The 27,539-nt window shown below is 48.2% G+C and overlaps 2 protein-coding genes across 4 annotated transcripts in view; both read right to left on the bottom strand.

Moving 5' to 3' along the window:
- The window catches only part of MICALL2 (MICAL like 2), a 29,644-nt gene extending 22,658 nt beyond the window's left edge, over window positions 1–6,986 (bottom strand). The window contains exons 1-3 of one of the 2 annotated variants that reach the window (XM_065644804.1): window positions 6,925–6,986; window positions 5,479–5,532; window positions 2,328–2,385 (exon numbers count right to left, since the gene is read on the bottom strand). Coding sequence is in view for 1 of the 2 variants with exons in the window: in XM_065644803.1 (XP_065500875.1) it covers window positions 1,576–1,718 (143 nt within the window). In the remaining variant the exon portion in view is untranslated. Of the gene's footprint in view, window positions 1–1,575; window positions 1,761–2,327; window positions 2,386–5,478; window positions 5,533–6,924 lie in introns of those variants that run through there. The other variant, XM_065644803.1, reaches the window with a different exon arrangement.
- Window positions 6,987–9,782: 2,796 nt separating this feature from the next.
- Window positions 9,783–27,539, bottom strand: part of INTS1 (integrator complex subunit 1) — a 30,728-nt gene continuing 12,971 nt past the window's right edge. Inside the window, exons 24-47 of one of the 2 annotated variants that reach the window (XM_065644635.1) lie at window positions 26,953–27,120; window positions 26,469–26,580; window positions 25,858–26,019; window positions 24,612–24,758; window positions 24,102–24,200; window positions 23,609–23,733; window positions 22,643–22,897; window positions 21,799–21,958; window positions 21,057–21,197; window positions 20,478–20,658; window positions 20,271–20,394; window positions 19,613–19,731; window positions 18,470–18,557; window positions 17,638–17,864; window positions 16,658–16,781; window positions 16,047–16,180; window positions 15,470–15,662; window positions 15,078–15,205; window positions 14,483–14,595; window positions 13,791–13,904; window positions 12,821–12,891; window positions 12,210–12,301; window positions 11,984–12,093; window positions 9,783–11,894 (exon numbers count right to left, since the gene is read on the bottom strand). In XM_065644635.1, the coding sequence (XP_065500707.1) occupies window positions 11,779–11,894; window positions 11,984–12,093; window positions 12,210–12,301; window positions 12,821–12,891; window positions 13,791–13,904; window positions 14,483–14,595; window positions 15,078–15,205; window positions 15,470–15,662; window positions 16,047–16,180; window positions 16,658–16,781; window positions 17,638–17,864; window positions 18,470–18,557; window positions 19,613–19,731; window positions 20,271–20,394; window positions 20,478–20,658; window positions 21,057–21,197; window positions 21,799–21,958; window positions 22,643–22,897; window positions 23,609–23,733; window positions 24,102–24,200; window positions 24,612–24,758; window positions 25,858–26,019; window positions 26,469–26,580; window positions 26,953–27,120 (3,303 nt within the window). In that variant the 3' untranslated portion in view covers window positions 9,783–11,778. The remainder of the gene's footprint in view (window positions 11,895–11,983; window positions 12,094–12,209; window positions 12,302–12,820; window positions 12,892–13,790; window positions 13,905–14,482; window positions 14,596–15,077; window positions 15,206–15,469; window positions 15,663–16,046; window positions 16,181–16,657; window positions 16,782–17,637; window positions 17,865–18,469; window positions 18,558–19,612; window positions 19,732–20,270; window positions 20,395–20,477; window positions 20,659–21,056; window positions 21,198–21,798; window positions 21,959–22,642; window positions 22,898–23,608; window positions 23,734–24,101; window positions 24,201–24,611; window positions 24,759–25,857; window positions 26,020–26,468; window positions 26,581–26,952; window positions 27,121–27,539) is intronic. The other variant, XM_065644636.1, reaches the window with a different exon arrangement.

Genomic DNA, 27,539 nt, shown 5'->3' with positions numbered 1-27,539 from the left:
AAAACTTCTCTGACTTTAACCTTCAGGCAGTCTTTGCTGAGCTGGTCCAAGTCAGAAACAGCTTCTGTGAGGTCCTGAATTAAGTCAGGAACTGGAATTAAGTCCATCATAAAAGAAAATGAATGGGAACAGAGAGATGCCACAAGGAACATCTTCACTCTTCAACACAGGAGAATTTATTTAAGACATGCTTATCCACAGCCCCTGATACACAATTCAAGGATTCTAAACAACCCACTAAACTGGTCAACAGAATTATTCCAGCTCTCGAGTTGCTGTGCACAACCATGCTCTGGACGGGCCAGCTGCAGAGTTGGCCAGGAAGCCATCGCAGTCCCTCTACCAGCACCTTTCTATCTTTGGGACTGTGAATCAAAGGAAGGAAAGGAAATATCTGGAGTCATGTGCACATGACAGCATGTCAGGAAGCCATAGACAGAAACACCATGGTGACTGCCCAAGCACTGGGGACTACAGAGAAAAGTGCGCCTGAAGCTCCTGCACGGACCTCCCACTGCCCAAGCCTGCTCCTGCCTTTTCCACGTTTCGAGACAACAGAGGAGAGAGAGCAAGAGGAGATCTTCTCCCTGGGCTTCCACCAGAAGCAAGACACATGTAAGAGAGATCTCCGCACACAAACTCAAGCATCAGGCTCTCCTGGGAGCACGAGGAAAAAGGCAGAATTCAAGGAAAAGGAGAAAAAATGCAGTAGAGAAACCTGGTCCTCTACCAGCTGGACACATCTGACTGGGAAAGACCCTAACGCTTAAATCAATACCGGGTAATCTTTGCACTGCTCCCTTGCCATGACCTTCCACCTCAACCCCCCCACCTCAAAGTCCAAAGCGCCCAGAAGTAAAAAAAACCAACCAAACAAACAAAAAGAACTAAGAAGCAGGATCTATGTCTCCCTTCAGCGATTCACCTTCCCAGATGTTAACATTTGAGCAGGGAGCGGTCAAAACCCAGAGGGCACCAGCAATGGCACAAGCAAGGGGCGAAAAGCACTTTGTCTCACACAGACAGAGCTCTAGATGGAAAAAATGAGCAATGTGCAAGAATCCAGTGACTGCCAGGCCCTGCCCTTCTATTGTATTTTGTTTAAATAGCCCTCGCCTCCCACCTCACGAGTGGCTGAGCTGCCGTCGGGGTCGGGCTGAGCGAGGGAAGCCCAGCCTAAGCAAACACGAGCGGCAAAGAAGGAAACGCTTCCCCACAAATCAGTGCCTGAACTTGTTTTGCAACAGAAAGGATGCATTTAATACATTCGTAATTCAGCCACAGAGAGAAAAAAGGTGAAAAAAAAAAAGTCGAAATATAGGGGAACAAAAAGCACGTAGGCAGCGAGAGCGGAGCTCTTCACTTGGAGATCTGCAGCGTGGTGCCAGCTGGGCTCCCGCCCGCAGCATCTCCCGAGGAGGAGCTGGGATTTCTGGTGGGGCTGTGTCCCCAGGAAAAGCGAGAGCCCATGGAGGGCCGGGGTCCGCAGCCCAGCGAGGGCCCCCGGCCGCCAGCAGAGGGTCCCGGCCCGGCCGAGCCCGCCGCCCCCGCCTGGGCCTCGACGCCGGTACTCACATGAGGTCGGGCCGGTGGCGGTGGAGGATGGCGCAGAAGGCGAGGCCGTCGCGAAACGAGGTGGTCATGTTGGTGATGCTGACATCGCGGTAGCCCTCGCACTGCTGCTTGCACCACAGCTGCAGGTTCTGGATGGCCGCCATGGCCTCGACGGGCCGCGGGAGGCGGCGGGAGCCCCTCGCTGCGCCGCGCCGAGCCCGGCCGGAGGCAGCCGGCGTGTGGCGGGGAGGAGGCGGGGAAAGGGGCGGGCGAGGGGCGGGCGGCGGCCCCTCAGGGCCTCCCTCCGCCTGGCCCGGGGCCGAGCTGCGCGGAGGCGGGGAGACGTGGCCGGGAACGCGGCGGGGGGGACGGGAGCGGCGGTCCCGGCGGGGCGGCGGCTCCCCCGACGTGACCGTGTCGCGACATGGGACCGCACACGTTGTGCTTATGCCCGGGGGACATGCAAAACTTCCTTCACGCCCTCGCACAAATCACGTTGCCTTCGTGGAGGTGTGAGGCCGAAGCGCGGCTGCCTGGAGGCTTCGCCCTGGCTGGGGATGGAGGGGGCGGCCGTGGGCACCGGGGCTGCCGGGCCGGGCACGGCGCGTCGGGCACCAGCGCCCTCGCCCATCGGCCGCAGCCGCCTCCGCTCGCTGTCCCCGCGCGGGGGGCCGGGGTGGCGGCTGCCCCGGCTGGGCTGGCCGAGGCCAAGGGCAGCCCCGCCGTGGCGGGTTCATACGGCCGCATCACCCACATCACTTAAAACAACTCACCCGCTCCCGTGCGGCTGACCAAGCTGCCGAAGAGCCGCGGTAACGCTTGAAGAGCTGCCTATAAATTAGGGAAAAATAATTAATAATACATATAACATAATATATTAATGGCATTTCTATGACATGATATGGATAATATACATTAATATATAAATACCTCACAAATAATTCAGTGTGCTCCCATTTCATCAACAATCACCGGCCAAAGTATTTACTTTATGGTAAGGATTATACATTTCATTATAAATGGCTTGCTGGGCATGTCAGCAACTTTTACATCTCCATTCACTTTATTATTAATGGTTTCCTGAACAGTAACGGCATAATAATGCACACAATGCAGCATGAATATTTTATGTGGCATCTATAGTCTCCCATTTATCATTTATAACAGGCTACAAAAACATTATAAAACATTTATTACAAATTTATAGATCACTTTACACTAAAACAAAGTTGTGTTATAAATACATTATTAATCCTTTATGCCATTTATAGGAATCCCTTGTAATAAGGCCTTAGCATATGTTGCTGCACAACCGTAACAAGAACGGCGTGGCAAGGAGGAAATACGGCACGATGAGCCTGCTCCCGAGTACTGGGTGTATTCTGTGAAGGAAAACATAAACATCTGCACTCAAAATTAATCAGACTGCCAAGGGACCGATCAAAAGAAATGCTGGATTAACTCAAAGTTGTGTTGTTTGTTGGTGTTTTCCCTTCCCTCAAAAAACATGCTGGCTTTCTTGCAAGCTGGAAACTTGCAGCGCTCAGCCCTGAAAGCTTAGCTCTCCCACTTTGCTTCCACACCACCTTTTCATTAGCTTGATAAAATCTGCATAATTTATGAAAAGCCAACTGCCTAATGATGGGCAGCCCTTCCCATCCTCTGTCAGCAGGTAACTTAGGGCTTGGTGAGAAACAAAGAGGATGCAAGGGATTTAGGAAATGCATTTGTGGGGTTTCTTTTTCTGAGTCCCAAAGACTGTTGTGTTCAGCAGTGTGCATCTACCTGCCGTGCTTACAGTCTACAGAGTGCAGCACTGGGAAATGAGAAGAAAATTATGTTTGAAAATGGAGTTGTTGCCAATTGCTAGTAGTACAAATAGTGAAAAAATCAGCTTCTGAGCTCAGCTTTGACACAGCTGTAGTTACCCCTTTCAGATTTAATGGCCCAGATGGGGCACAGCCCAGGGAATGATATTTAGTTTTTTAAAAATATATTTGTTTAACATGACAATCTGTCCTCTAACAAACCCGGCTTAATGAGTTGATGCAGTTAGTCCCTTCTCATTACCTCACGTGTTGGGAAGGGGCAGCTGGGGCTGGGTGGCGGGGGACACAGACCCACGGAGCAGAAAGCCAGGCTGGACTCGGAGAGCAGCTGTGATTTTCTGTGTATCACAGGCCACTACATTTCACCTTGTCCCTCCCTGTGCTCAGCCCAGTCGCCTGTGTTTGACTGAAACAGTCGTATCAAAGGTGTCCAGGCTTGCAGGCACCAGAAGAAGAAACTATTAGTCGCAGGCTCCAAGCTGCGCATCCGGAGAGAAGATTAGGTTGGAATCATAGAATCATTTCGGTTGGAAGAGACCCTTAAGATCATCGAGTCCAACCATAACCTAAATATAGCACTAAACCATGTCCCTTAGAGCCTCATCTATGCGTCTTTTAAACCCCTACAAGGATGGTGACTCCACCACTGCCCTGGGCAGCCTGTTGCAGTGCTTCACAACCCTTTCCGTAAAGAAATATTTCCTAATATCCAATGTAAATCTCTCCTGGCGCAACTTGAGGCCATTTCCTCTTGTCCTATCACTTGCTACTTGGGACAAGAGACCAACACCCTCCATGCTACAACCTCCTTTCAAGGCCTTGGCACACCAGAAGAATCAGGTCCACATTAGACGCAAAGGTGATTAAAACGACATCACTGAAGGAGTTTGCTAATGCAGCATTACAGCTGGCCCAGTAATGGCTTTTCCAAATACAGGCATCAGCCACTTGTGCTGTGTTCTTAGTTGGTGATTAAGGAGAGCTCCGCGGGAGTTTACAGCTATGATGAGTCTTTAATGCACTAACAGGTAAATCAACACGCACCAGAGGGAGGAACGGGGCGGGCAGGGAGCGGAGCTGCCTGCGTGTTACCTGCAACCTCTGTTCTCCCAGGGGTTCCTGGTGGGATGATGCCAGCAAAGCCTTGCTCTGGATTGTATTTTGCCTTTTTACATCTTTTCCATGGAGGAACCTCATATGTCCTCAGCCCGTTTCATGGACCTTGTCTGCACTCGCTGAGCTTTTCGCAGTGCTGCTGGGTGAAATTCCCACCCGTGAGGCACTGCCGGCTCATGGAGCAGAGCGTGTCCTGCAAGTGCAGTGCTTGCTCCTCTAGACCCCTTCCCGAGGTGTGTTTGGAAGCTTGTTGGAGCACAGCAGTCCATAGACATGGACTGATTTCTTCTTCTCTGCTTCCAGGCACTTCTTTCACTTCCACAGTCCTTTTCAGTTCTCTTTCCTAGATACCAAACTGGAACAGAGAAATGCGGAGTGCTTCCTGATGGTTGCTATGACTATGACTAGTAGGGATCACCATCTGCCATTATCTCTTAAATTTATCCTGGTTCCCATGTGCAGCAGCCTGGACTTTACTGCTAGTAGAGAAAAAACTTAAATATTTAACTAGGACCACGCTAAAGCCCAAAGAAAAACGACCAGTGTGTGTTAGCTTGAGGACCTGAGGGAGGGGGAAAGGGTCAATCCTTACATCAGACAATGTCCAGCCTCATGAAGCTGAGAATCAAGTGATGCAGTTTTTCTCATAAGACAGTGTGACATCATAGAAAGATCACATCTTTTAACTATTGTGGGAAATCAGCTGATCAAATTGAGCTACTTTGTGATTTTGCTGCAGGCTGTATGCAAGGCTGTTCATTCCCAACAGTAGGAAGTGTGTGTCGTAGCCAAGAGTGCTCATACATCCCTGTGCTTGTATTAAACTGAGGGATTCAAAACGAGAAGGAAAAATTAGGCGCCTCATCAGTAACGTGCCTCATCAGCGCTCTCTTCCCGGAGGGCAGCCAGGCTGACTCCACAGAGACGGAAAGGCCCAAGCCAGAGGAAACAAAACCCCAGCAAGTTCACAGCTACTCACACAGAAACGCTTCCGCATCGTGCCCGCCTCTCCTCGGCGTCCGGCTTGTTGGACCTGCAAAGTAGCAGAAAAAACGTTATTAAAAAATTCAAGTCTGAACATGAATTTCCACTGAAAGCAGATGAAAGCGAAATGTAAAGTCACAGAAAGAGGCGCTTTGGTAAATCTGTCCATGACACATGCCTCTGAGCAGCTCATAAGTGGTAAATCTATTATCCTAAAGCCTCAAAGGACCAAAACCAGTGAGCATCAGAGCAAAGTGTGTCCTGTCACTCCAGGTGTAACACAATGTCACATCAAAAAAGAAACAAGTCTCTCTCCCTTGTTGTCCCTCCTGCCTGCTGGCAAAATCACCTGCCAGCTTTCCTGTCCCCAAAGCAGTGAGGTGAGGGACAGGCTGGAGGTGAATGTCAACGTTATTTCCAGGCAGCAAGGATGGGAAACTGCTCACATGCTGCATCCTACACCCCAGGTGAGAAGGAGAAAATGAAGAGGCCATAAAGAGCTGCTTGGTGGGTGACCAGAGAGTCTCAGAGAGCTAAAAGCAGCTCTCCAAGGGGATCGGGTTTGTTTCAGATGATGACCTGCCCCCCTCTTCCAAGGAAGCTAAACAGGTGGTGATGTCCGATCTGTGCACTACCGTGGCAGAACTCTCCCTCTGGGAGCCACAAACTTCACTGCTCTTATCAGAAAGTGAAAGTGAAGGTGAGTTTTGCCAACCAAAACATGTTTGGATCACGAGATCAGGTGAGGTGACCCGTATCTATCATGGCATCGCCATGGGAGCAGGATCCACCCTGGAGCAGGAGCTGCTTTGAAATGCTGTGTGTTATCTGCGGGGCAGAGTTTAAAGCCTGCAAACACAGTAATATTTGTTAGTGATTAACAATGGTAACGTGCTGAAGCAAAGAAGCACTTTGCCTTTCCCAAGCTCATTGTGGACATGAAAAAGTCCTGCCGGTGGGGGTAAACGAGGTCTTGTTCTCGTTTCACAGGAACACAAAGGCACTTGCTCGGCCTTCGGCTTAATGCTGATCTCTGAAATCCAGCAGGAACCTCACCCAGAAGAGAGGCCAGCTCATACCTGAAGTTACCGACTTGATAGTAATAAAGTCTTTGAACAGCATATCTTTAAAGGCCAGAACTCTCCTCTTTTGTGCTGAATTGATGTGAAAAACCACAAATTGCCTTGTTGTCACCCAGACCAAACGTGAAGCACCACATGGTTTATTTGGAGGAGAACAGGGGCTCCCATAGCAAGTCTATGATAGTACAAAATTCAAACTCTCTCCAGTCCTGGCCTAGCAGTGTGACCACTGCATGGTGCTCTGAAGCCATCAGCTGTGTGTCCCTGTGGGTGCAGAACGGGGGGACAGCCTGGTGTGGTGGCACTACAAGCCCTGCGAGACAACTCCTGGTAAATGTGGTTCAAGGTGTCCTACTCACCCTGTGCTGAGCGCCCTTAGAGGTCTCGCTCCTCTCCAAAGAGTTCCCAAAAACCCTGGAGAGCAAAACCATAAGCATCATTTTAGATTTTAAATCTCATTATTGGTTTGAAAAAAAAAAAAGAGAGAAAGTGAGTTAGTTTTATTACTCTTATGGTATGTTTTCCATTATTTGCATAATTGTTTTAGTGCTAATAAGACAATTAGCAATTTTAAAGCTTAATAATTACCCAGCAATGACTAGCCTATTGTAGCTGAATGAATTTTTTAATTGTTGCTGGGGGTCTTGACATTCTTTTGCCCACTATCTTCTTGTGTTAGAGTTGCTGTCTGTGCAAACATGGTAACGCCAAAGGCAAGACACCACCAGCTACAGGGGACAGGAAGATATATTGTAATAAAGGTCTCTTGAATTTAAAAGAGAGGGAAAGTGCAAGCTCTATATTATCTAAACACATGGAGAGGCAATACGGAGATGTAAAAATCAGTCCACCTTAGGTAAATTGGAGTTGGACTCCATGATCCTTGTGGGTTCCTTCCAACTCAGGACATTCTATGATTCTATGAAATGCTGTCTCTATAGAAGCCAAGCTACTTAGCTGGTGTGAGGCTGGCTTTAATGTGCCTAAAGCTAACAAAAGTCGTACCGTTTTTAGTTTTAGCAAACGACTCCTTGAGTTCAGCATCAATCACCATGTCCTGAACTGTGCTACAGCCAGAAGAAAGTTAATTGAGGGCAGGCAGGGCCGGGATTGTGTTTGTCACTGACTGAGGTCACTGGTGAGGTTGGCTGGAGGAAGAGGATGGCGGGGCCCAGTGAACAGTCCCAGGAATAGATTCCACATCCCACATTTACACAAAGACAATAAGTAATGGAGATGGAGGTTTCCTCTCCCTTTTTCACGTGAGATTTCTTGCATGCTCCTCCTTGCAAAGGCTTGCTCCTCTTTCTCTACCTTTCCTCTTTTTTAGTGGCTGGCAAAACGCTGATGCCTTTAACCATGAAATCCCGTTTCTTGGCTGTTACCTGTGTACCTCTCCCTGCGTTTCCGCTGTTGACATAGTGGGTCGGGCAGATTTGCCTCTGAGCTCAGGTGCTGGGACTTTTCCAGCTCCCCAACATCAAGCGTGCCCCGAGGCAGCTGCTGCTGAGTCAGGAGCACGCAGGCACCTCCCCAGTTAGTCATGTCCTGCTCACGGCCAAACTCATGTGGTGCTCCAGGACAGCCCTCACCATTCCCAGGATGCACAACCCTGCCTGGAGCTGGGTCAAACAGCCACATCCCTGCCTGGGGGCACTGGTACATGTGGGGGTCACATTCCCAGCCACACCGGGCCTGGTGGAACGTGGTATGGGCCAGGTTAGAGATGCCCACTTGTGCACAGCCACGGCAGAGAAGGTCCATCATGTGCATGCCGGACAAGTGTCCATCTCCCTCCCGAGGCTGCCACAATCTGTGTTATAAAAACATGTTTTGATCATGGGTCATAAAAACATTTGATCTTTGTAGCAGAAATAATTTGCAGTAGGAAACCATCACAAGAGGTGCCTGGTGTTTGCAGGGCATTTGTGATCCTTGATGCTTGCAGGGTACGGAGGTGGGACTTGGTCACCTCTGTGGGGAAGCAGCTGGGCTTTGAGAGGACCTGACGCAAATGCCACCACAACATGGGTGAGGAGGTGCCACATCCCCTCCTCCCAAGCCTGGTCTCGACCGCTGCAGCCTGCCTGCACCATGCCACTGCCTCCACCCAGGCAGGCTGGGCCTATTCCCACCTGGATTTGGTTATTCCTGCCCTGTCCTTGCCAGCCGGTGCTTCGCAGAGGGGCCCTGCAGCCCCTGGGCTGCTCCAGCATGACCCAGCTCCTCCTGGGCTCCCTCTGCTCCCCTGCCTGGTGCCAGCTGATGGATGGGGGCTGCGCCAGCCCTGCCCTGAGCTGGGCGCAGCCGGCAGGCAGTTTTCCCTTCTCCATCATGGTCTCCCTGGATCTGGGATGCAATTCCCAGCCTACCCAAGGAGACCAAAAGCCTCCCCATGAGCCAGTGTTGAGTGCGTGGACTCTCTCAGACACCAGCCCTGGTAGCCCTTGGCTCTCCGAGGAAGCTCTTGATTACAGCAGATGGCGATAGAGAAGAGTCCAAGCAGTGAGTTTGCATCACATTGGGATGTGTTGTCTGGAACACAGATGAGAGAAGGGATTTCCACTGGGTGACGCATGGGGCACCACAGCCTTGGCCAGGAATGACCCTGCAAACCTCCTCACCACTCCTCTTCTGAGCAAGACACCAGCTCTCCTTGAAGACAAAGGAGATAGCCCCAGGCCTCAGGAGGAGCCCAGGAGACCCATGAAGGAGAACGCTGTCAGCTCAGCAGCGATGGGAGGAGAGAAGGTGCTCAGCCAGGCAGAGATGAAAGCTACAGAGCCCGGATTAGAAGGCGGGCGGGTGTCAGGGCATCAGTAACGCTGCTGCTGTTTTAGAGCTGTCACGCTGCCTTTGCAGACAGGAGGGACGGGCTCCCGCCCCGAGCTGTCTCTGCACAGCCAGGCGCCCCGTGACAGCCCCCTTCTCAGCCCTGATCTGGTTTCGGTGACATGCTTCAAGCCAGGGCAACCTGCTCAGCTCCACTGGGTCCGAGCAGAGGGTGACAGCAGAGCAAATGTGTCGTAGGAACCTCCAATGCAGCAAAAAGGAAAGAGATCAACAAATCACAGATTGTGGTTTTTGTACTGGGAGATCTATGGGAAGGCCCAGTAACTTCCACCCACATCCCCTCCCTTTGAATTTGTTTCCTTATCTCCCAAAAGATGCTGCTGCTGATAAAGAGGTACTCCTTCCACCTTCTCAGACACCTCTTCACACTGCCCTGCCAAGCCTGGCTGTCCTGGTCTGAGGTCATTAAGTAGTTCTGCCAACATCCAAGCACCCCCTGTGCCTCCAAACGAGGCCTCCTGGAGCTGGTCTGCTCACAGCAAACATCAGAGTAGAATCTGGGGCAGAGCACACAATTTTTTTTGCCCGTAAATGTTTCTAGCTGCAGCCCTGATGCAGGATTTCTGGAAAGACCCACCTGCAGGGAGGATCTTCACCAAAGCACCGCTATGTTGTTTTGACTCGCTGCCTTTGCATGGTAACAGTCATGAGACATACTCCTCACTCCTTGATTCAAAGTCCTGTGCAAAGCCCTTTCCCAGCCAGTCCCACAAGTTCCCAGTTGCTCTCAGCCCACAGCAGCACCAAAAGAAACACGTCCCTGCTCTGACACACTGAGCAGTTACCTTAATGATGTCTGAGAAGGGACTAAGGTAAGAGGAGTCAGTAATCTCACTGGGAACCCCTTAGACCAGCATTAATCCTGCTGTCACTGAGCCCCTCAGGAAAACCATTTCCCTGACTTGATCTTTGTCAGCTGTTCCTCCACAGAATTTATATGTAGCTAATTGCTGGCTCTGGATACAAAGCAGATGCTGCCGAGGAAAAGCGCATGTTGCACCCTTAAGTGATGGCTCTAATCTCTTTATTTAAGGGCAAGGCTACTTACAGCTGATGGGAGATTCAGATCACTCCCTTTTCCCCTCCCTCTCCAAAGCCAGCCAGACATTCATTCGCATTTTGACACATTAGCAAAAGCGCTCAGCTCTAGCACTCCTCGTTTGCCAGAATGGATAATCTTTGTCCACCCGGCCACCCATGAGGTCACAACCGTCCCTGCCACCAGCAAGGAGATAGAGACTTATTTACAACTATCTATAAAATTCCTCCAGGATCGTTGTCTTTAGAGTACTACAAGTAGAATGCCAGAGGAATAGAGACAAATGACGTAAAAGCGAACTGGTGACTAGAATTAAGTGAGACTGGAGAAGGGGCATATGTAACAGTTATTTCTCTGGAGCAGAGGGAAGGAAGATGCCTCCTTTTTTGTCCTCAAATGACAGTTGGCAAATAAGCCATCACCCCGATCAGCAGACAAGACCAAAGAGCAGCGGTCAGAAGAGGGAGGAACTCGCAGATCCCAAAGAGGAAACCCAGCTGCTTGTTCGAACACTCCACTGACAGTGGCCAGCTGCTGAGATCTTTGCAGACGTACCAAGCAGTTTGCTTCGTATTTTTTTTAAAGAAAAGTTTCCTAAGGAACCTCTTGAAAGTTGTCCTGGTGCTGACCAAACTCATCTGTTACACTCCACTGACCCTTCTAAATCTCCTCCATTGCCTGCACATCCTGTAAAAGGCCACAACAGCTTGGTGACCATTTGGCCATGGAGACAGGTCTTCCAAGAACGTTTTGTCTAGAGTAACAAGAGGCCAAGGAACAGGGAGAGAGGGATGTCAAGCTACACCCAAGGCAGCACAGAGCAGAGAACGGCACAATGGAAACAAAGAGAATTAAAAACCAGAAATCCCACCCACCTCCAGAAAACAAAGTGGTGTCTCCCCCTGCACAGATCTGCATGTTCCCTCCAACACAGAGTGCAGAGACCCAAGCACAAGGGTCAATGCTCCTTTCTGCTCTCCCAGCAGCCTTCTTGGAGAGACAAAGAAAAAACTCCAAACAAACAACAAACTGACAGCCAGTGCCCCAAGATCCCACAAAGGAAGTGGTCCCTGTTTGGCACAATGTTCAGGAGATTTTTCTCCCACAATAACGGCGTCTGAGCTAGACAGATCGATCCTTGCCCCTTTCTGATCTTCAGTCAGAACACTCTCCTTTTCCAGCGAAGTCTGGCCTGCTACATCACCTCTTCGATCCGCCAGCACACGGGATGAAATACACCATCTTCTTCCAGGGCTTCAATGCAGCCAATAGGTCCAGTCAAATTAATTCTTCTGGAAGTGAAGCTCCCAGAAGCACACGCTCATATCATGGCCTCCATGTGCAGAACCTTCAAAGCCTCTGAAATCTGAGAGCTGGTGTCAATCTGGCCGTACATCCCCACCAGGAAGGCTCTGTGCAGTAACACCGCTGCATGCTCTGTGAAAAGGAAAGACAGCTGAGCCAAGAGCCCAGCTCTGACCTTTGCGAGACCAAACATGCGCCAGAGGTGGCAAATACCAACGTACCTTGGCAAAGGAGGGTGTATTCAGGCAGGTTCCTCAGCGCTGTCTGCACCACCTCAAAGTCTCGGCTGCCAAGGCAGTACATGAAGGTGGGAAGGAAATCTGCAGCAATGCTGGGAGTAAAACGCGACAGTGTCAGTAGCGTCCAGATCACCATCAACACATATGCGAGACGGGCAGCCAGCACCCATCAGTGACTCGGGACAGCCTACGTTCCAGCAGTCCTCACCTGGGGTTGTTCTGGATGGAGCGCAAAGCCAGGCTGAAGGCCAGATTTCGGCAGGACTCCTCTGATGAACTCATCAGCTTCTGTAGGTTTGTCTGACAGAAGATGCATGGATTAGGATCAGAGGGCCAACCAGGGAGCACAAACTCCTCAGACTTGTATTACTGCCCCTCAGCACCAATCCAGCCCAACACACATCTCGTAGGTACTGGCTGAGCCAGGAAATCCCTGTCTGTAAGAAGGATTATTCTTGTTTTGAATACTTTAAAGCACCCTTCTGTAACCTTATTCCACATGGGACAGCTGAGTTTTCCCTAGGCTCCACTGGTTTCAGAGCTATTCTGCTCTCTCCTTGCCCCAACACTGGGAAGAGGGTAGAGGGTTAATTCTTCCTCTGACACAGAGAGAAGTGGATGATGATCCAGTATGCAATGAAGAGAAGATGATAGGGAAGTAGATACTGCTGTCAGAGAGACTAACTGAAGATAAATGTCTCCGGAGATGCTGCAACAACCACTCAAAAAGCAGAGGATGGGTAGTACTTAAGCTGGCTGTGCAACACTGGTGAAAAGAATTTTTTCCTTCCAGTGGCAGTTTGAGACATTAATACTCACAGCAAAAAAGGAGAGAATTTCTGGCCTCCGTCTGGACATCTCATCAATGTCTGTGAGTACCTCCAAGATGTCTGGTGGAAGACACAAGTTGAAAGGGGTGGCTAAAATTCACTGATCCAGCAAAGGATATTTTTCCCTATAAATCCCATCTTCCAAGCAGTCAAGTTTTTCCACCCCCACACAGAGCTAGAGTAACAAAGGCATTTTTCAAAAAGGATGAGAACAGGTAGGTCACATGCCAGATCGGCACATCCCAACCTGCCCAGGCAGAGGTCACCAGCACTGTCATGCCATAGGCAGGGGAGGGAGTGGGGTGTGAGGTTTCAATTCCAGAACATCACCTTCTATATCTGAAAGATCTTCACAGAAAGCCACCTTAAAAATAGCATCCAGGCAATTCTTCCCCCTATTTCTAGTGTGGAAGGAAACCTGTCACCCCAATACCACAACTTTAGTCTAAACACAGGACACCTGTGATATCAGAAGACCTTTGGAGAGGAAGTATGTTGTTCCCATATGCCAGGTTAACATGTTTTTCTTCCATGAAAGCCACTTGGAGATTTCTGATGAAATCCTGCTTCTCATCAGTTTGGTTTTTTATATCATTAAAAAAAAAAAAAATGACATTCCTATCAGCACTCCAGACCTGGCTTGATGAGAACTGCAGTGCTCCCTGAATTACTCATACTGTCTCCCGGAGCACTTACAAGATCCTTGAAGCGCCCCAAAGCAGAGGCGTTTGCAGCACTACTGAGCTAAATGATAACAGCATCATAGGAAGCCTCTGTCACAGAATCACAGAAGGTTATAGACAAATTCATCCAAAACAAAACCACATCCTAACTGCTGGAGGCTTCCAAACACAAGACTGAAACAGGAAACTACCCTGTAGCTGTCAGATAAGTAACAGTGTTGGCATCTGTCTGCATTTGCCCTGTGCATTTGTACAGCTCTGCAGGTCCTCACTTACCCTCAACTGTTTGGCCTCTAGAGAGCCTCTTCATATACGGGGCCATTTCAGCTGGTGTGAGAGGAGTGAAGAGAGACACGCTGACAAGGGGGAGAGAGCCAGCTGCTGCTTCATCTGGGAGATAGAGAAAGCACAGGTCACTCCTGACAGTCTATGTGGTTTTAACAGGGAGAAAGGTCCAATGTTCCCTGCCAGTACAGTGGTGTACCATGAGCTGACCAGAAAACTTTCAATACAATTCCTGGCTCTCACATTGTCTCTAGCCTCACTACAACTTCTGGTACCCCTCAGCTGATGCAAAGAGAAGGAACTTTCCTGAGCTGTTTTAATACTGAGTAACTTCCCCATGCAAGTTGTAAAGAAAACAGTGGAGAAGAGGATGTACCCTTAGGGTCTCTTGACAGGTCAGTCCTGAAGTGCGGCTGAGGATGACAGAATCCACGAGACTCGCTCTTCTTAAGAGCTGCTCTTCTGCTCCAGCAGTGATATCACTGACCGGAAAACAAATTAACTCATCCCAGATACTGGTTCCAAATTGCTGAGTACACAAGTGCTACTCTCAACTCTAAATACCCTTTTGTTGGGCTGCTAGGAGAAGAACGAGCACAGCGTACAGCCCATAAAAGCATCTGTGCTCCAAAACATACTGCAGGTTCACCAGCTGGGATAACTCTTACCCCACTCAGACTCACCATCCTTCTCTTCATCAGAGCCCCTGTCCAAGATGCCAGTCTTACTAGGCAGGCTCAGCCCAGCCAGGAGGGACTTCAGCATCGCAAGGTCACTGTTGTCTGACGAAAGGTCACTGGGGAAGAGACGGCATGTTTAGCTTTCAATAAGAGCACAACGACAAGCGACAGCACAAATGTATATACACTAAAACAAACAGTTTCTCAGAAACAGAAACAAGATTTTTCCTTTCATCTTAACTGGAACTCAAATACGTTTTTCCCTATATCTGCAAGTGGGACCCTGCAGCCACCGCTCAGGGACAAACCCCTCCCGCTGGCCTCTGGAAGTGACAGCAGGGCACTATAATGCCTCAATAGGAGATTTAGACCATTATGTGAGTTAAAATCATCATCTCACTTCCTTGGGCTCAGTTTTCACCTATAAAAAGGGATATGCTGCTCATCTCAATAGAGATTTAAAGCAGCTAAGGGTGAAAAAGTGCCACATTAATTACTATTTTGTCACATCCTCGTGCTGTCTTGGGTCTAATTAGCTCATGGCAGCCTGACTGCGCAAGCTCTCCATGAGCTAACCATGGGGTAACAGGACGCTTACTGGAGTGGATCTGAGTGCTTCTGCAAGAAGGAGACAGCTGCCTGGGCATTGCATGTGATGTACTTGTGGATAAACTGGACAAACTTGCTGATGAAGGCGGCCAGGTGCCGTGAGGATTTTCTGTAGTTCTGAGAAAGGATCGAGAAAGATGAGAGTTAACAAAAAAAGCAGTGATGTGCTGCCCCATCCTGCACCTCTGGGTATCAGGGAGTAGCTTTTTGATCTCCTGCCTTCTCTTTAAGCTCTCCAAGGTGCTTGATACTTTCTTGTTCTCGGTTACATGAAGTTTTTCCCTTCAAATGGTGGAGAGCTGGGCTGGCCCTGCATTACATGCGTTTCTCCCTCTGTCTGCTGGCAGCCCACACACTGATGGAGAGCAGGGACTTTCCTACCAGCAGCAGACGGATGAAGGACAGGAGACAGTCCCATAGTGCCGCCTGGTGCTCATTCTGGAAGACTTGCGGCTGGAGCAGCTCCAGGATCCCCAGGATGTGGATGAAGAAGGTCAAGTGGTTCTGCTGCCTGAACTCCTGGAAATTGAGGTGAACACGGCCGTGCAGCAGTGCCGCAATCATTGGCAAGTGCCTGAAATGCCAAAGAGAAGAAAATCCAGATCTAGCCGCTTCCAAGAAACAGTTACACCTCAGTTCCTGGAAGGAAGCATCCCTTCTCCTCTCCCAGGGTTCTGGATTTGACCCCTGTATCCATAGAATCAGCAGCTGCCAATTCCCACCCATATTCTCTTCTCTGGTCTCCAAGAGGACTGTTTCCAGACAGGCGTGGAGCCAAAAGAGGTGTTGCCTCATTATAAGAGATATGACTTAGCTGCCTTTTTTCTTTAGTTTTGTACATGAATGTGGATTCTGTCACAATCATCATGATCGCTGAAGTTTGTTCCCTTTCTAGGAGAAGGGCAGATGCTTTTCCATGAACGCCAGCCAAACAGAGGGTGAAAGGCCAGAGTGGTACCTAAGAAGCAGGATGGGATGAGCCACAGCCAGCTTCCTGCAGGCCATGTTGGCGTCCCACACACGGCTTTCTGATGACTTGGAGTCACTGGTGTCTGCGAGGAGGTTAATGAATCTGTGAACCAGGGCATCCAGCTAGAAGAAAAGTAATGAGAACACAGTTAAGAAGTTTAAAGCACAATCAAGCCCCTGGCTCTTCAGCAGTGTTTCCCAATGCCTTTCCAGCTACAGACGGGGTTAATAGGAATTATTTTCAGGTAGAATCTGCAAGCAGAAGCAACGTTCCAGCTGGCACAAGATCTGAAGTCCACAGTCCCTACAGACATCAAAGGAGGATCAGACGCCTGCACACTTGTGCTTTACAGAAGCTTTTGGCACACAGAAGCTTGTAGAGATTATACTATTTTACAGGAGGACACTGCAAAATAAACTACACCTGAACACTCTGCTCCTGAGAGTGCAGACAGGGAAGCAACAATAGAAGAGCAAGGTAAAGAAACCAAAGTGACCCAGGAAGCTTTTGCCATTCCTCTCCTTTTAGACTGGGCACGAAGGCCGCATCCGCCCTGGGCACACAACTAGAGAGTGGCTTTCCTATGCCGCTAACTTTACCTTGCAAGTGCTGCTGTCTCTGGCTCCTTCACTGGTGAGAAGCATCTCAGGCAAAGGCACAAGGAGCTCAGGTAGCTGCAGGTACATCTGAAGCAGAAGGTCCTGGCAGCATTTTCCCACAGAGCTGAAGGACAAAGGGAGAGGTCAGGCACTGGTTACTGCATTAGTTCAACCAGCAAATATCTCAGACCCATCAGATCAGTAACAGACCATGTAAAAGAGCAGCTACCACTAATCTGAATCAGTGTTTTTTCAGGCTTTGCTTCTTTTGAACTACTCAAATCATTCACAGTCTACAGGGGTCCATCACTAGGCCATTTGGAGTTGGAAAACTGCAGTTACAAAGGGGCACAGGAGAAGAAAGCTCAGCTTACATCTCTAGTGAAGAGTTCCTACATGTGGTACTCATGGTCATCCCCATTCTAACTGGAAGAGCAGCCAGAAACACAACTGCTCAGACTAACCAGCCTGTTCTCTACACACCTGCCCTCCCCAGACCCCTGGCACAGGCTGTGCTGGGAGGCTCTACAATGCAACAGCGGTGGAGATTACTCAGTATCTTTTCTAACACCACCACAAGTGAGGTTAGGATTAGGTCAGTTTGTTTCACTGCCACAAATGCACCATCTTCCTGTTCTTCTCACACTGCTAACACAGTTGTTAGGAAACAATCTAGTCTCCATTCAGCTTTAAAACAAAATCATAATGATTGCAAGCAGAATGTGGTATAACCAGTGATTCAAAGGATGAGTAGACAAGAAATCCCACATTAGGAACAGGTAATTTAAAATAACCAGTGACTTAAACAAACAAGCAACAATCAAAAAAACCCCACACATGGCAAGCATTTTGTCCTGAAGACCTAAAAGCAAAAGGGCCTTGAAATGCCCCCTTTAAAGTCCCCTTCCTGGTCCAAGTACCACTTGAAATGACAAGTAACTACAGTTAAAGTAGATAGTGCTCCCCATTTTCAACCCCACCTGCTTCCCCACTGCTGGATACAGCTGGTCAGATACTCTGTTACTTTTTTGATGCTCTCAAGGTCCCCATGAGAACAACTGAGCAACAAAGGCAGTCGAGACTGGATGAGTGTGCACGAGGCCTCTTCCGTGTTCTGGTATCTGGTTTCTGCTTCAGCCAGGATCAGCTCCACCATGCTGATCAATTCTGATGCCTTTAGGTGGAGCACAAATTCCTCACGGCGCTTCTGTAACGCAAGAGAACACTCAAAATGAATCCAACCTGAATCCCTAGATCCTTAGTTCCTTCTAGTCACACTTTCCCCAACTGGAACAGAGCATTTCTTAGGACTAGACTTAAGAGTAGTCCCAGATCTAGAGTTCTGAAAGCATGCACCACAGCCCCAAATGAAATCTCTTCACCCCTCTTCTGCTTCTGAACTCATTTACTTCCAACTCAGAATGTGTGATGGGACAGAAACCATAATTCAAGGAAGAGACGTAAACCCCTTTTATTGGTGAAATGGGAATTATCCCACACTGGGTTCTACCTTGCTCACCACTCTAGCCTTGTGCCTAGACGTTTATCAAATATTGTGGCAACTGCTGCAGGGGAAATGCCAAGTGGGAAAACTTCTGTGCATTCATGTCAGATTTTTGAACTCAAAATTGCCACTGTAATACATAACATAGCAGAGCTGCTAAGTAACCAGCTGAGGTACCCGCAGCAAACTTGGCATGTTGCACCTGTGTCACTCCAGCCACCTCTTGGGCCACGGGAAAAATCAGGCAGTGTGAAAGCATCGCCTCTCACTCCAACCAGAGAGGAATCTTGGAAGAACTGAACCACTACCTGAGGAGTTCTTTGGTCCCTTCCCTGCCAGATCCGAGGAATGTGAATACAGGCCCACAAGAAATCCAAGGATGCAGTTGGGTCAAACCTGCCAGAAGACGAAAGAAGACAGATTCGCAATTAGAGTCAACGCAGCCCTCAGGCAGCACACAAACACATGGTAGTGTCTCTAAACATCACAAGTACTGTGAAGAAACATCTGCAAATATAAAAATAGGATCCATTAAGTCCCAAGAAGGGGTTTGGTTCTGTTCCCAGATTATGACTAAATATTTGTTGCAATAAGCATGGCACAGGGTACAGAGCTGAACAAGTGGCATTCAGCAGGAGTGTGGCAGCTACGTGGAATCTTGCACCACAAGACCAGAAGTTTGTCGTCAACACAAATAATTGGTACAATCAGACCAGTGATCGTACTGGCCCAGTGTACAGAACATCCTGGCTGTTATCCTGGATTGCAGAGATTAATGAATTGTTAGTGAGCAATAGATCAATAATAAAATAATAAGAAGGCTGAAATACTGCCAGCTTTAGAAGTATTGCTAATTTAGTCATGTCCTGAGTTACACCTATTAGATGTTAGCATTTCCTGGTCCATAAGTATAATGAGTTTAAGCAAGATACTACTACAGTGGCGCTTCAGTATTTGAGAGTGATGTATAGAAGCTGAGAGCCAGGGCTGCTCCAGAGATCAGAACTGGAAGCCTGATGCCAGGAAGCGGGTTAGAGAAAGACTGGTAATGGCATTTAGTACAAGCAAAAGATCCAGCAGAGCCTGCCCAGGTACAGACACTGCTGCCAGTTTGCTATCCAAGCCATCTTTCAAACCCCATGTTCATAAAGATTATTAACAAGGACAATGCTAGATGGATTACCCAGCGATTAGCACTTCCTGTTCAAACGCAGCCAAATCTTTATGTGCTGCTTCCATCAAACAGCAGGTAATATTTATATCAAGGTATACAAATCAGCATGACTGAAATCAGCATCCTTCTCACAAAGCCTGTTTTTGGCTGGGTTACATCTCCTGGCAGACACACCATGGAACGTGGCAGCTCTTGTTCTCAGCTTCTGTTTGTTCTCTCAGACACAATGAGTTGGCCAACTCAAAACTCTTTGCTAGGCCCTAAAAACAAGACTCACCTTTGCTCCCGGCTTCTGCCAAGCAGGAGCCTGATGCACTGGTGCAGCGTGTTCCAGCTGGACTGGTGAGTGAGAAGAGCCAAGAGATATGGGCGGAAGGACGGCACCTGGGACCCTGCCTGAAAGGACCAAACAAGGAAGAGATGTAATACACGAGTCCTTGCTGTAAGGTGGATATAGAAGATCTTGTGTATGGCAGAGAAGGATGACAATCCAGGCAGACAGACAGCACCCATGACAACATGTGGATTTAGGATGTGAATTGCAGTACTTTCTAACAGAACGTGGCATCAGCCGTGAAATCCAGTTTTCGTCTTAGCTTTGGCACAGTACTTCTGGGCAATCTATTTATCTGTGTGCAAAAATACCAATGAAAACACAGCTGGCTGGGCTGTTATGGGACTGTGTTGTGTCTGTAATGCACTTTGAAGTCCTGAAAAGAACAGAGCTGAGGAAATACAAAGATGAGATGAAACATAAGCCTTGTGCTGAGGAGGATGCACCAGAATCTCCCTCCTAGTCAGCCAGAACTGATTTAGAATTGCTATAGGTACACACGGTAAAACATAAAACTACGCCTTGCCCTGTTTCCAGGTGCAGGTCTGTAGCCCAGAAAGGTGTTTTCAGCCTGATGGTCCCTCTACTCAACAACTCTTACTTTGTTCCAGGAGAACAGTAGCTTCTGCTGCAAGTCAGGGCAGCTGCTGATCACCTCTGGGTCCAGCATCTCCAGCCAGTCATTAAGAAGGCCAGAGGAAGGCCCCAGCCAAGCCGCTTCATTACTGAGGAGAAAAACAAGCTAGTGTCAGTGGAAATGTCACAAACTCAGACCTCCCAGTGAATTCCCATCATTGCCTAAGCTCACCTGCAACTGTCCAGCTCCTTCTTCACTGGTGTTTCTTCTTTATCCTGGAGCAACAAGGAGCTCACCACAGCAATCGGTTTCATGGCAGGAAACCTGGCAGTGGTCTCGACAGTAGCTGAGAAGAGGACAGTCAGGAGCTCCTCCAAGTACGGAGAGTGAGTTTCAATTAGACCTTGGAGGACTAGCAGGGGAAGAAAGACATCACTCATTAACTTCAGGATATGGTGAAAGCTATGGAACCTTATAAGAGCATCATGAAGGCAATCAGGCCAGCACTCCCGAGAGCCTGGCTCAGTAAGGAAGAGTGAAGCCATTTTTATCTGAGATAGTAGGCTTCTATTTCTCATTTTGTTAGTGGAAGCCAATAGTTTGCTGAGAGACTTAATCCCAACCCCAAATCATAGTTTATAAACCCACGTACCAGTGCGGGGGAAGGCGTGATACAAGATAGGACCAAGTTTAGATCAGTTCACATTTTCTGATCCAGGCAGAAGGAAGCTTCCCACAGCCTGCACAGTTCAGGGCTGGAAGTTCAACCTGATGCTGCAAAAGTGCAGGAGAGCAGAGGGATGGCCATACCTTTGTTGATGAGCTCTGGCTCCACATTACACTTCTCTCCCAATTTCACGGTTGCGATGATGGCACGTACTGTGGAGCTGATCAAGTCAGGGTCACGACGGAAATTCAGAGCTTCTGTGAGGTGCAAGAAGCCACCACGAACTGCAAAGAAATCACAGCACTGGCATCACAAGGCCAAGACAGTCCCCACATCAGGCTTCCCTTCTACAGATGCCCCAAGTGGCTCCAGGGCACAACTACTCAAACACACAAACACACTTAACTCTACTGCCATTTTACTCCCACCAAACCCCTTCGCAGCTCTTCTGCATGTTACAGGGATGTGGCTAAGAGAAAACTCTATAGCCGCAAACTCATTTCCATACCTAAGCTCTTGGTTATAGACTCCACTTCCCAACAGATGGCAGATGATAAACAACTCTACAAGTCATGATGTGACCTTGTACTCAGCTTTCAGGACCACAGCTAACTCAGAATTCTTGGCCTGAGCAATTGGAAGCTTTCCCCGAAAGATCTGCTGTGCTTGATGAGATGCTACCAGGTGTCTACAGCAAACCCCCAGAGCTGAATCACTTCTCTGCATCCTCATGGAGTTTATATAGCATGGTACAAGACCTCTTTGCTACTCCTAAGCACACCTCTGTAAAACCAGCCCACCGCACTTTCTGCTCCATTTTGTTTCTGTTCCTTTCTTGTCCCACTTAGTCCGCTCTGAGTCTCGTAAGCTGCGCAATGCCAATACCGTCACTGATCCTGTGCCTCGAGGAGTACTGCACAGCAAAGGCCTTCAGCTGAGCACGTAAAGGACCATCTTCCACTGCAGGGTTCTCCAGCCACTGCAGCATCTGCATGAGGACTTTGAAGAAGAGCGAGGAGAAGGTGGTGTCTTGCAGCATGCAGCGCTGGGGCAAATAACAAAAGAGAGTTGCTTATATACCATTAAGAATACGATAAACATAGCAGGAAAGATGCAGACAGTGGCACATACTGCCAAGAATACCTGGAGCACACCTACTCTCTTGGACCATAGCTCACTGAAGCAGCAGCAGCAGCTTCTAGTGTACAAATGCAAGGCAGAAGACTCAGTCATGCAAACAATACCTCTCCTGGCGTAACTAAGGGTAACTTTGTGCCTTCTTTCATCATGATTAAAAGAATGAGATATTTCATTGGATAAATCTCAGCCTGCTCTGAAGATTTCTTTAAAGAATTACAGACTTCAGCTCTCAAGTTGTCTGCAAATGTCCTGGATTGCAGGACATGTCCATGCTACAAAACAGCAGAGACTAGAGATCCCAATCCCAACAAAGAGCCACAGTCACAAATCCACAGTGCTGCACAGTTACCAGACTAGGTAAGGTCCACCTAACCCTGCACATAAGCTCAGATTCTCTGCAGTGCCAGGTTCATGTGGCCAGCCTGCATCCCAATGTCTGTGTCCCTCTCTGTCATGCTGCCCAGGCTCTATTTCCAGTATTACACAGGTAGAGGGTCTGCACACAGCAGAGCACATGCGCTGCAGACTTTGTTTCCTCCTCATCTCTCTTTGTTAAATGCTACAAAGATTCCCGTTTTACACCTCTCACCTGATACTGGTACAACTGGCGCATCAGCGGGCAGGAGATGAAGTGGTTACGATGCATTGCCATCACCAACGTTCCGCTGTGCGGAGAGTTCATCAGCGCAGCTACTGCTTGGAGAAGCCGTGCTGTGATCCCCGTCACCTGTGTGTTCCCTTGGCGGATGCGAGCCAGCTCCTGCGCCAAGGCCTGCTGCAACGCCAGGGCAAGCGGGCGCAGGTTTGAATTCTGCCATCGCGGGTCTGGATTTAATGGGAAAAGCTGGTAGGATACAGGAGGGAATAAATTTATGAGAGCCAATGAAAGGAACTGCTATACCATAAATATCTTGAGGCAGAGAACTGATTTAACTTGTACTAATACATTACAGTGATTGTGGGCTAACTGGAACTTTCTGATGCAGCTTTCTCAATATTTTAGTGCCTGGTACAGGAACAGGCACAGTGTCTTTGTAACCCCGACATGCCTGTCAACACTGACGGTGAGGGAATCACCGTAATACCCAAATACAGGCAACCAACTTAGCCAATTAATACCCTGTAGACTCCTTCTGGAGTCAGTGGAGAGAGGGAAGCTCTGCAGGCAGACAAGCCAGAGTACAAATGCTGTTTGCACAGAGCTTTGCTGACAAGGCCCTGCGAGCATTTCACAAATCCTCCATCCACTGCTGAGAGAGGAAAGGCACTATACACAGAACAAACAAGGTGCAGAGACAGTAACACCCTAGGAGGCACTGACAGTATTAGGCACGATCAAAAGCCACATCATGTTCAAACTACAAGAAAAAAAAAATCCTTCCAGTATCAATTCGACGAGGCTGTGATGGCAAAGCCTCGCTGCATGCAGGCCTTTCATTCTTAGTGCCTACAAACCCTGCAGAAGGAAGAGGTCAGAAGATGCAAGTGTAAAGGAAACAAATTTTGTAAAGCTGCTGCAAGGAAGTAGCTGATCAGCTAGAGGTTATACCAGTACCTGCAGAAAGATGCCTGCTAAATCATCTTCTGGGCCCAGAACCCGGACCTGGCTTAAGGCACGGATTCGGTTCTGGCCTTGAGTGTTCTCAGGACTAGATTTTGACCTTGCAGTCTCAGCACTGTCTGCAAGAGGAATAAAAGAAAACTGCTGTTATGGTAGCTCGCATCTAGAGCCCCAACACTGGATCACCTTCAACTTTACGGTCTCTAACTACCAAGGAATTCAATAGGTTTTCTCCTGAGGCCAAGCAAGACCTATTTTTCCATATCACTCAGAACAACTCATTGTAGTAAACTCCAAGAATATTAGAATTTCTCCCTTTGCCAGGAGCAAAAAACCCTAGCAAGGATTGGTGCCTAACTGTAGCTTGCTGACATACTGCAACACAACCCATTTTGATGGCAGCTTTTCATGTCCCTCTCAACCACAACAGAGGAAGGGAGGCTGGAAGACTTTGCTATTCGGAAGTTTAGGCTATCCCAGGCAGTACCTCGGCGGGCTGGTAAGGATGCAGTGAGCAAGGAGTGGAATGTCTGGCCTCCTGTCGCTCCTCTCTCATGTTGAACTTCCACAAGGTGAGCCATGTAGTCTGAAAAAGGACAAGATATGAACACATCATCATCTCACCCTCTTCGGCAAAGCAGAACAGAACTGGTTGCTGTTTGTACAGCTCCCACAGTGAAGGGAATTGGCTGTTCCCATGGACTTTGTGAACATGATGCTTTTAAGCCCTGTTTTTTTTCCACAAGTTAGCCTCCAAACTACTTTTTAGACTCTCTACAGTCCAAGCCAGAAAATCCTTCTCTATTTCTGGAAACACAGCCAAAGGCCATCCAGAGAAGCTCTAGGGAGGTGCCTACAGTGACAACAGGCTGCCAAAGTAGACTGTGCACAGTGTGCTGAACTAGTTTGGGTTTTTCCAAGGAAGTCACAGGAGAGACTCATGAAAACTGTTCAAGAAAAATTAAAATGTCTAGTCAGCCTCATATGAAGCTCTTACTCTTGTCCATGATGTTCTGCTCCAGTGTCTGCGGGTCATGAGATACTGCCTGATCCAGGTACTGCAGAAGTTTGCTCATGCTGGAAACTGGGATTCCAAAGGACTGAACAAAGAGAAGCAGCTGCTGCGGCTCCAGGTCCTGCAGGGCTGAAATACACAAACACAAAGTCTTCAGTCCTCTGAATTGCTCATAGAGGGTCATCTTTATTACCTGATCTTTGTGCTGTTGGCTGGACCAACAGTGACAGTTTAATGACAGGGCTGCAGAGAGCCTAAAGCCAGAAGTCTGACAGCTGCCTACTACGTTTTCTTTGCTCTGCAAATCATTGCCTTCTTATTGCATCTTCCAGTTAATTCACTCACTGGTTAATTTGATCTTCTGTTTAATTTGATCGAAACCTCAGGAACCAAATCATTTGTATTAAAAAATAACTTCTACCCTATCTGTTGATGGCTGCAGGCAGGAATTATTGAATAATTCAATCACGGGCTATAGAGAGCTGTCATTTAATTAGTAAGAAAGGGACAAAAGCTGAATACCAAGAAGAAAAAGAGCACTGACGAGCTGTGCAAGGACAAAAGTAACTACAGGTGTAGCTTATACCTTTCAGACGCTCCTCCCCACGTTGCAAGCACACCATGCACTATGGAAACAATGCTGTGCCTGTTGTCTGGTGACTGCATAGCTTAGTTCAGTCTGAATTATAACAAAGATGTGACTCCAATTCAGAGTCCCCCATTTCCTTCAAAATACACAGAAAGCACAATATCTATACAGATTCACTCCCCTACTTTAAAAGTAAGTGACCGCATATAAAAACCAGCAAGATTCAGCCCTTGGATCAAACGCCTTCCATACTCTACTAAAGGCACTGACCTCCTCTTCAGTCTCAGCTTTCACTGAGTTCTGCTCTTAATGCAGAGGATTAACCTGTGGGATCTGACAGTTAGTGAGGTTGTAGTTGTTCGCAAACACACCAACTACACATCATGGCTGAGTAGGGAATCACCCTGGGACATCCTATAACATACCCTGCTCAGAACCAGCTCATATTCTGTACATCTGTTTGAGCCACACTGCTTTCTAAATCCGAGCTCCCTGCTCAGCTGCAGGGTCTGCAGTGACTGGTGTCTCCACCCAAAGGAAGCCAAGCAGGACGGCTGGGCATACAGAAGACTTGAGCAGAAGCCTCTCCCTTTGCTTTCAGGAGGGTCTGAAACACCAGCCAACACCCCCCAGGCTCACCTGCATCCACAAGACGCGGGACCTCAGAGCGGATCATACGCAGCTTTAGCCAGTCGGGGAGCAGCAGAGCCTCCTCTGAGGTGTCAACCAGAAAAGCAGTAGGAAGGGGCTTCTTCTCCGGAAACCATATATCCAGTAAGGTGTAAAAATCGCCATCCCCTGCTTGAGAGTGAATACAAAATTATTTTCTATGTTCATAAGCACATAGAACACCTTAGCCTTTTCTATACAAATCAATACACCAAAACACTTTATTGTTCAAAGGTTAGAGACAACTTGGGAATAAACACTGTAAAGTGGAAATAAATGTGAACTATGGATCTGAGTGCCCAGTTCTCACACTACAAAAACTCTTGAGTCCTCCTTGTTTAGCAGGGAGAGACACACCATCATTCTAATATTTCCTGCTGCCTGCAGAAGGAAAAAATAAGCCTGCAAATCCTTCATTCTGTGCAGCAATATTCTGACAGATCTTACAGCTACAAACAAATATTGCAAGGGACAAGCCTGTGAGTAGAGGATTAACACCAGCCTGACCTGTTAAGAGATGGCAGATAGAGGGAAGGCTCTCAGTATTGTCCATGACCCCTTGAATAAATTTCAGCACTAACCTTGAGGTGGCCCTAGTGTCAGGAGAATAACCATGGCATGAACCACAAGGATGTGCATAGTGGCTGTTTCCCCACTAGTCCAGCGAAGGAACACCTGATCCTGAGACTCTGACTGGAAAAAGGCAGAAAAAAACCCCACAACAAAAACATTATGAACAATGTTGGGGAGAGAAAGGAGAATGAGATCTGTGAGATGCGGATGAAAGCAGAACATAAGAACCGACAAATTTGTCAGACCAAAGTTCAACCTAGCTCAGTATCTCCAACAGTGACCACAAAAGATACTCAAGGAAAAAGTTGAATAAGTTTTTTATGTACACATACACTTGGCTCTGATACTATGCCAACCTCCAATTATTTTCAGATCAGGGAATTCTTGAACCAGACGTGGTTTCTACACACTCAGCAACCCACAATGGGTTTCTCTTTTGTTAATCTTGTCCAGTTTGTTCCACCTGCTTTAGCAAGACAGGGAGGCACTCACCCAGCTGTACACCTCCTCGCCCTCCTTGCTCTGGCGCATGCGTTTGATGTAGCGAGAAAAGATGGAGAGAAGAGCAACAAGCACTGCATCCGATTCAGCACAGTACGAGAGCTTGGAGAAGAGGTGAGACATGATGGTAGAGCGTTCCACTATGAGTCGGGCCACATCCTGCAAGGGGAAAAGTTCCATGAGGTCTTTACTGAATGACATAGAGCCAGGTCCTCCTGCTTCATTGCATCACATTCTCCAGTCTCCCTCATAAATCCAGTTAACACCACTCTGGAGATCAATGTGTAGAGTCAAGAGTAAAACCATCACAACAGGGAAAACACCAGTGTTTTCATGCATCCTGTGACACCTTAGTGTCCCCAGTTGTAGCATACCTGCATTCTGATGCCTCCCATTACAAAGTGAACACGTACCTAGTAAAAATCTGCATTTCTCTGAAGAAACAGATATACTGACTTACCGTTTAACTTTCTCCACATATCTAAACAGATCTATGCAGGTAGAGAGAGCATAAGGGCCTTAAAAAACAATGAAAAAAAGGCAACCAGAGATAGAACTACAAAAAAAATCATTGTTCA

This window comes from Caloenas nicobarica, chromosome 14 (assembly GCF_036013445.1).
Source record: "Caloenas nicobarica isolate bCalNic1 chromosome 14, bCalNic1.hap1, whole genome shotgun sequence".
NCBI classification, from domain to species: domain Eukaryota; kingdom Metazoa; phylum Chordata; class Aves; order Columbiformes; family Columbidae; genus Caloenas; species Caloenas nicobarica.
Note: the sequence above shows the minus strand (reverse complement) of the source record. Positions and strands in the feature narration are given on the sequence as shown.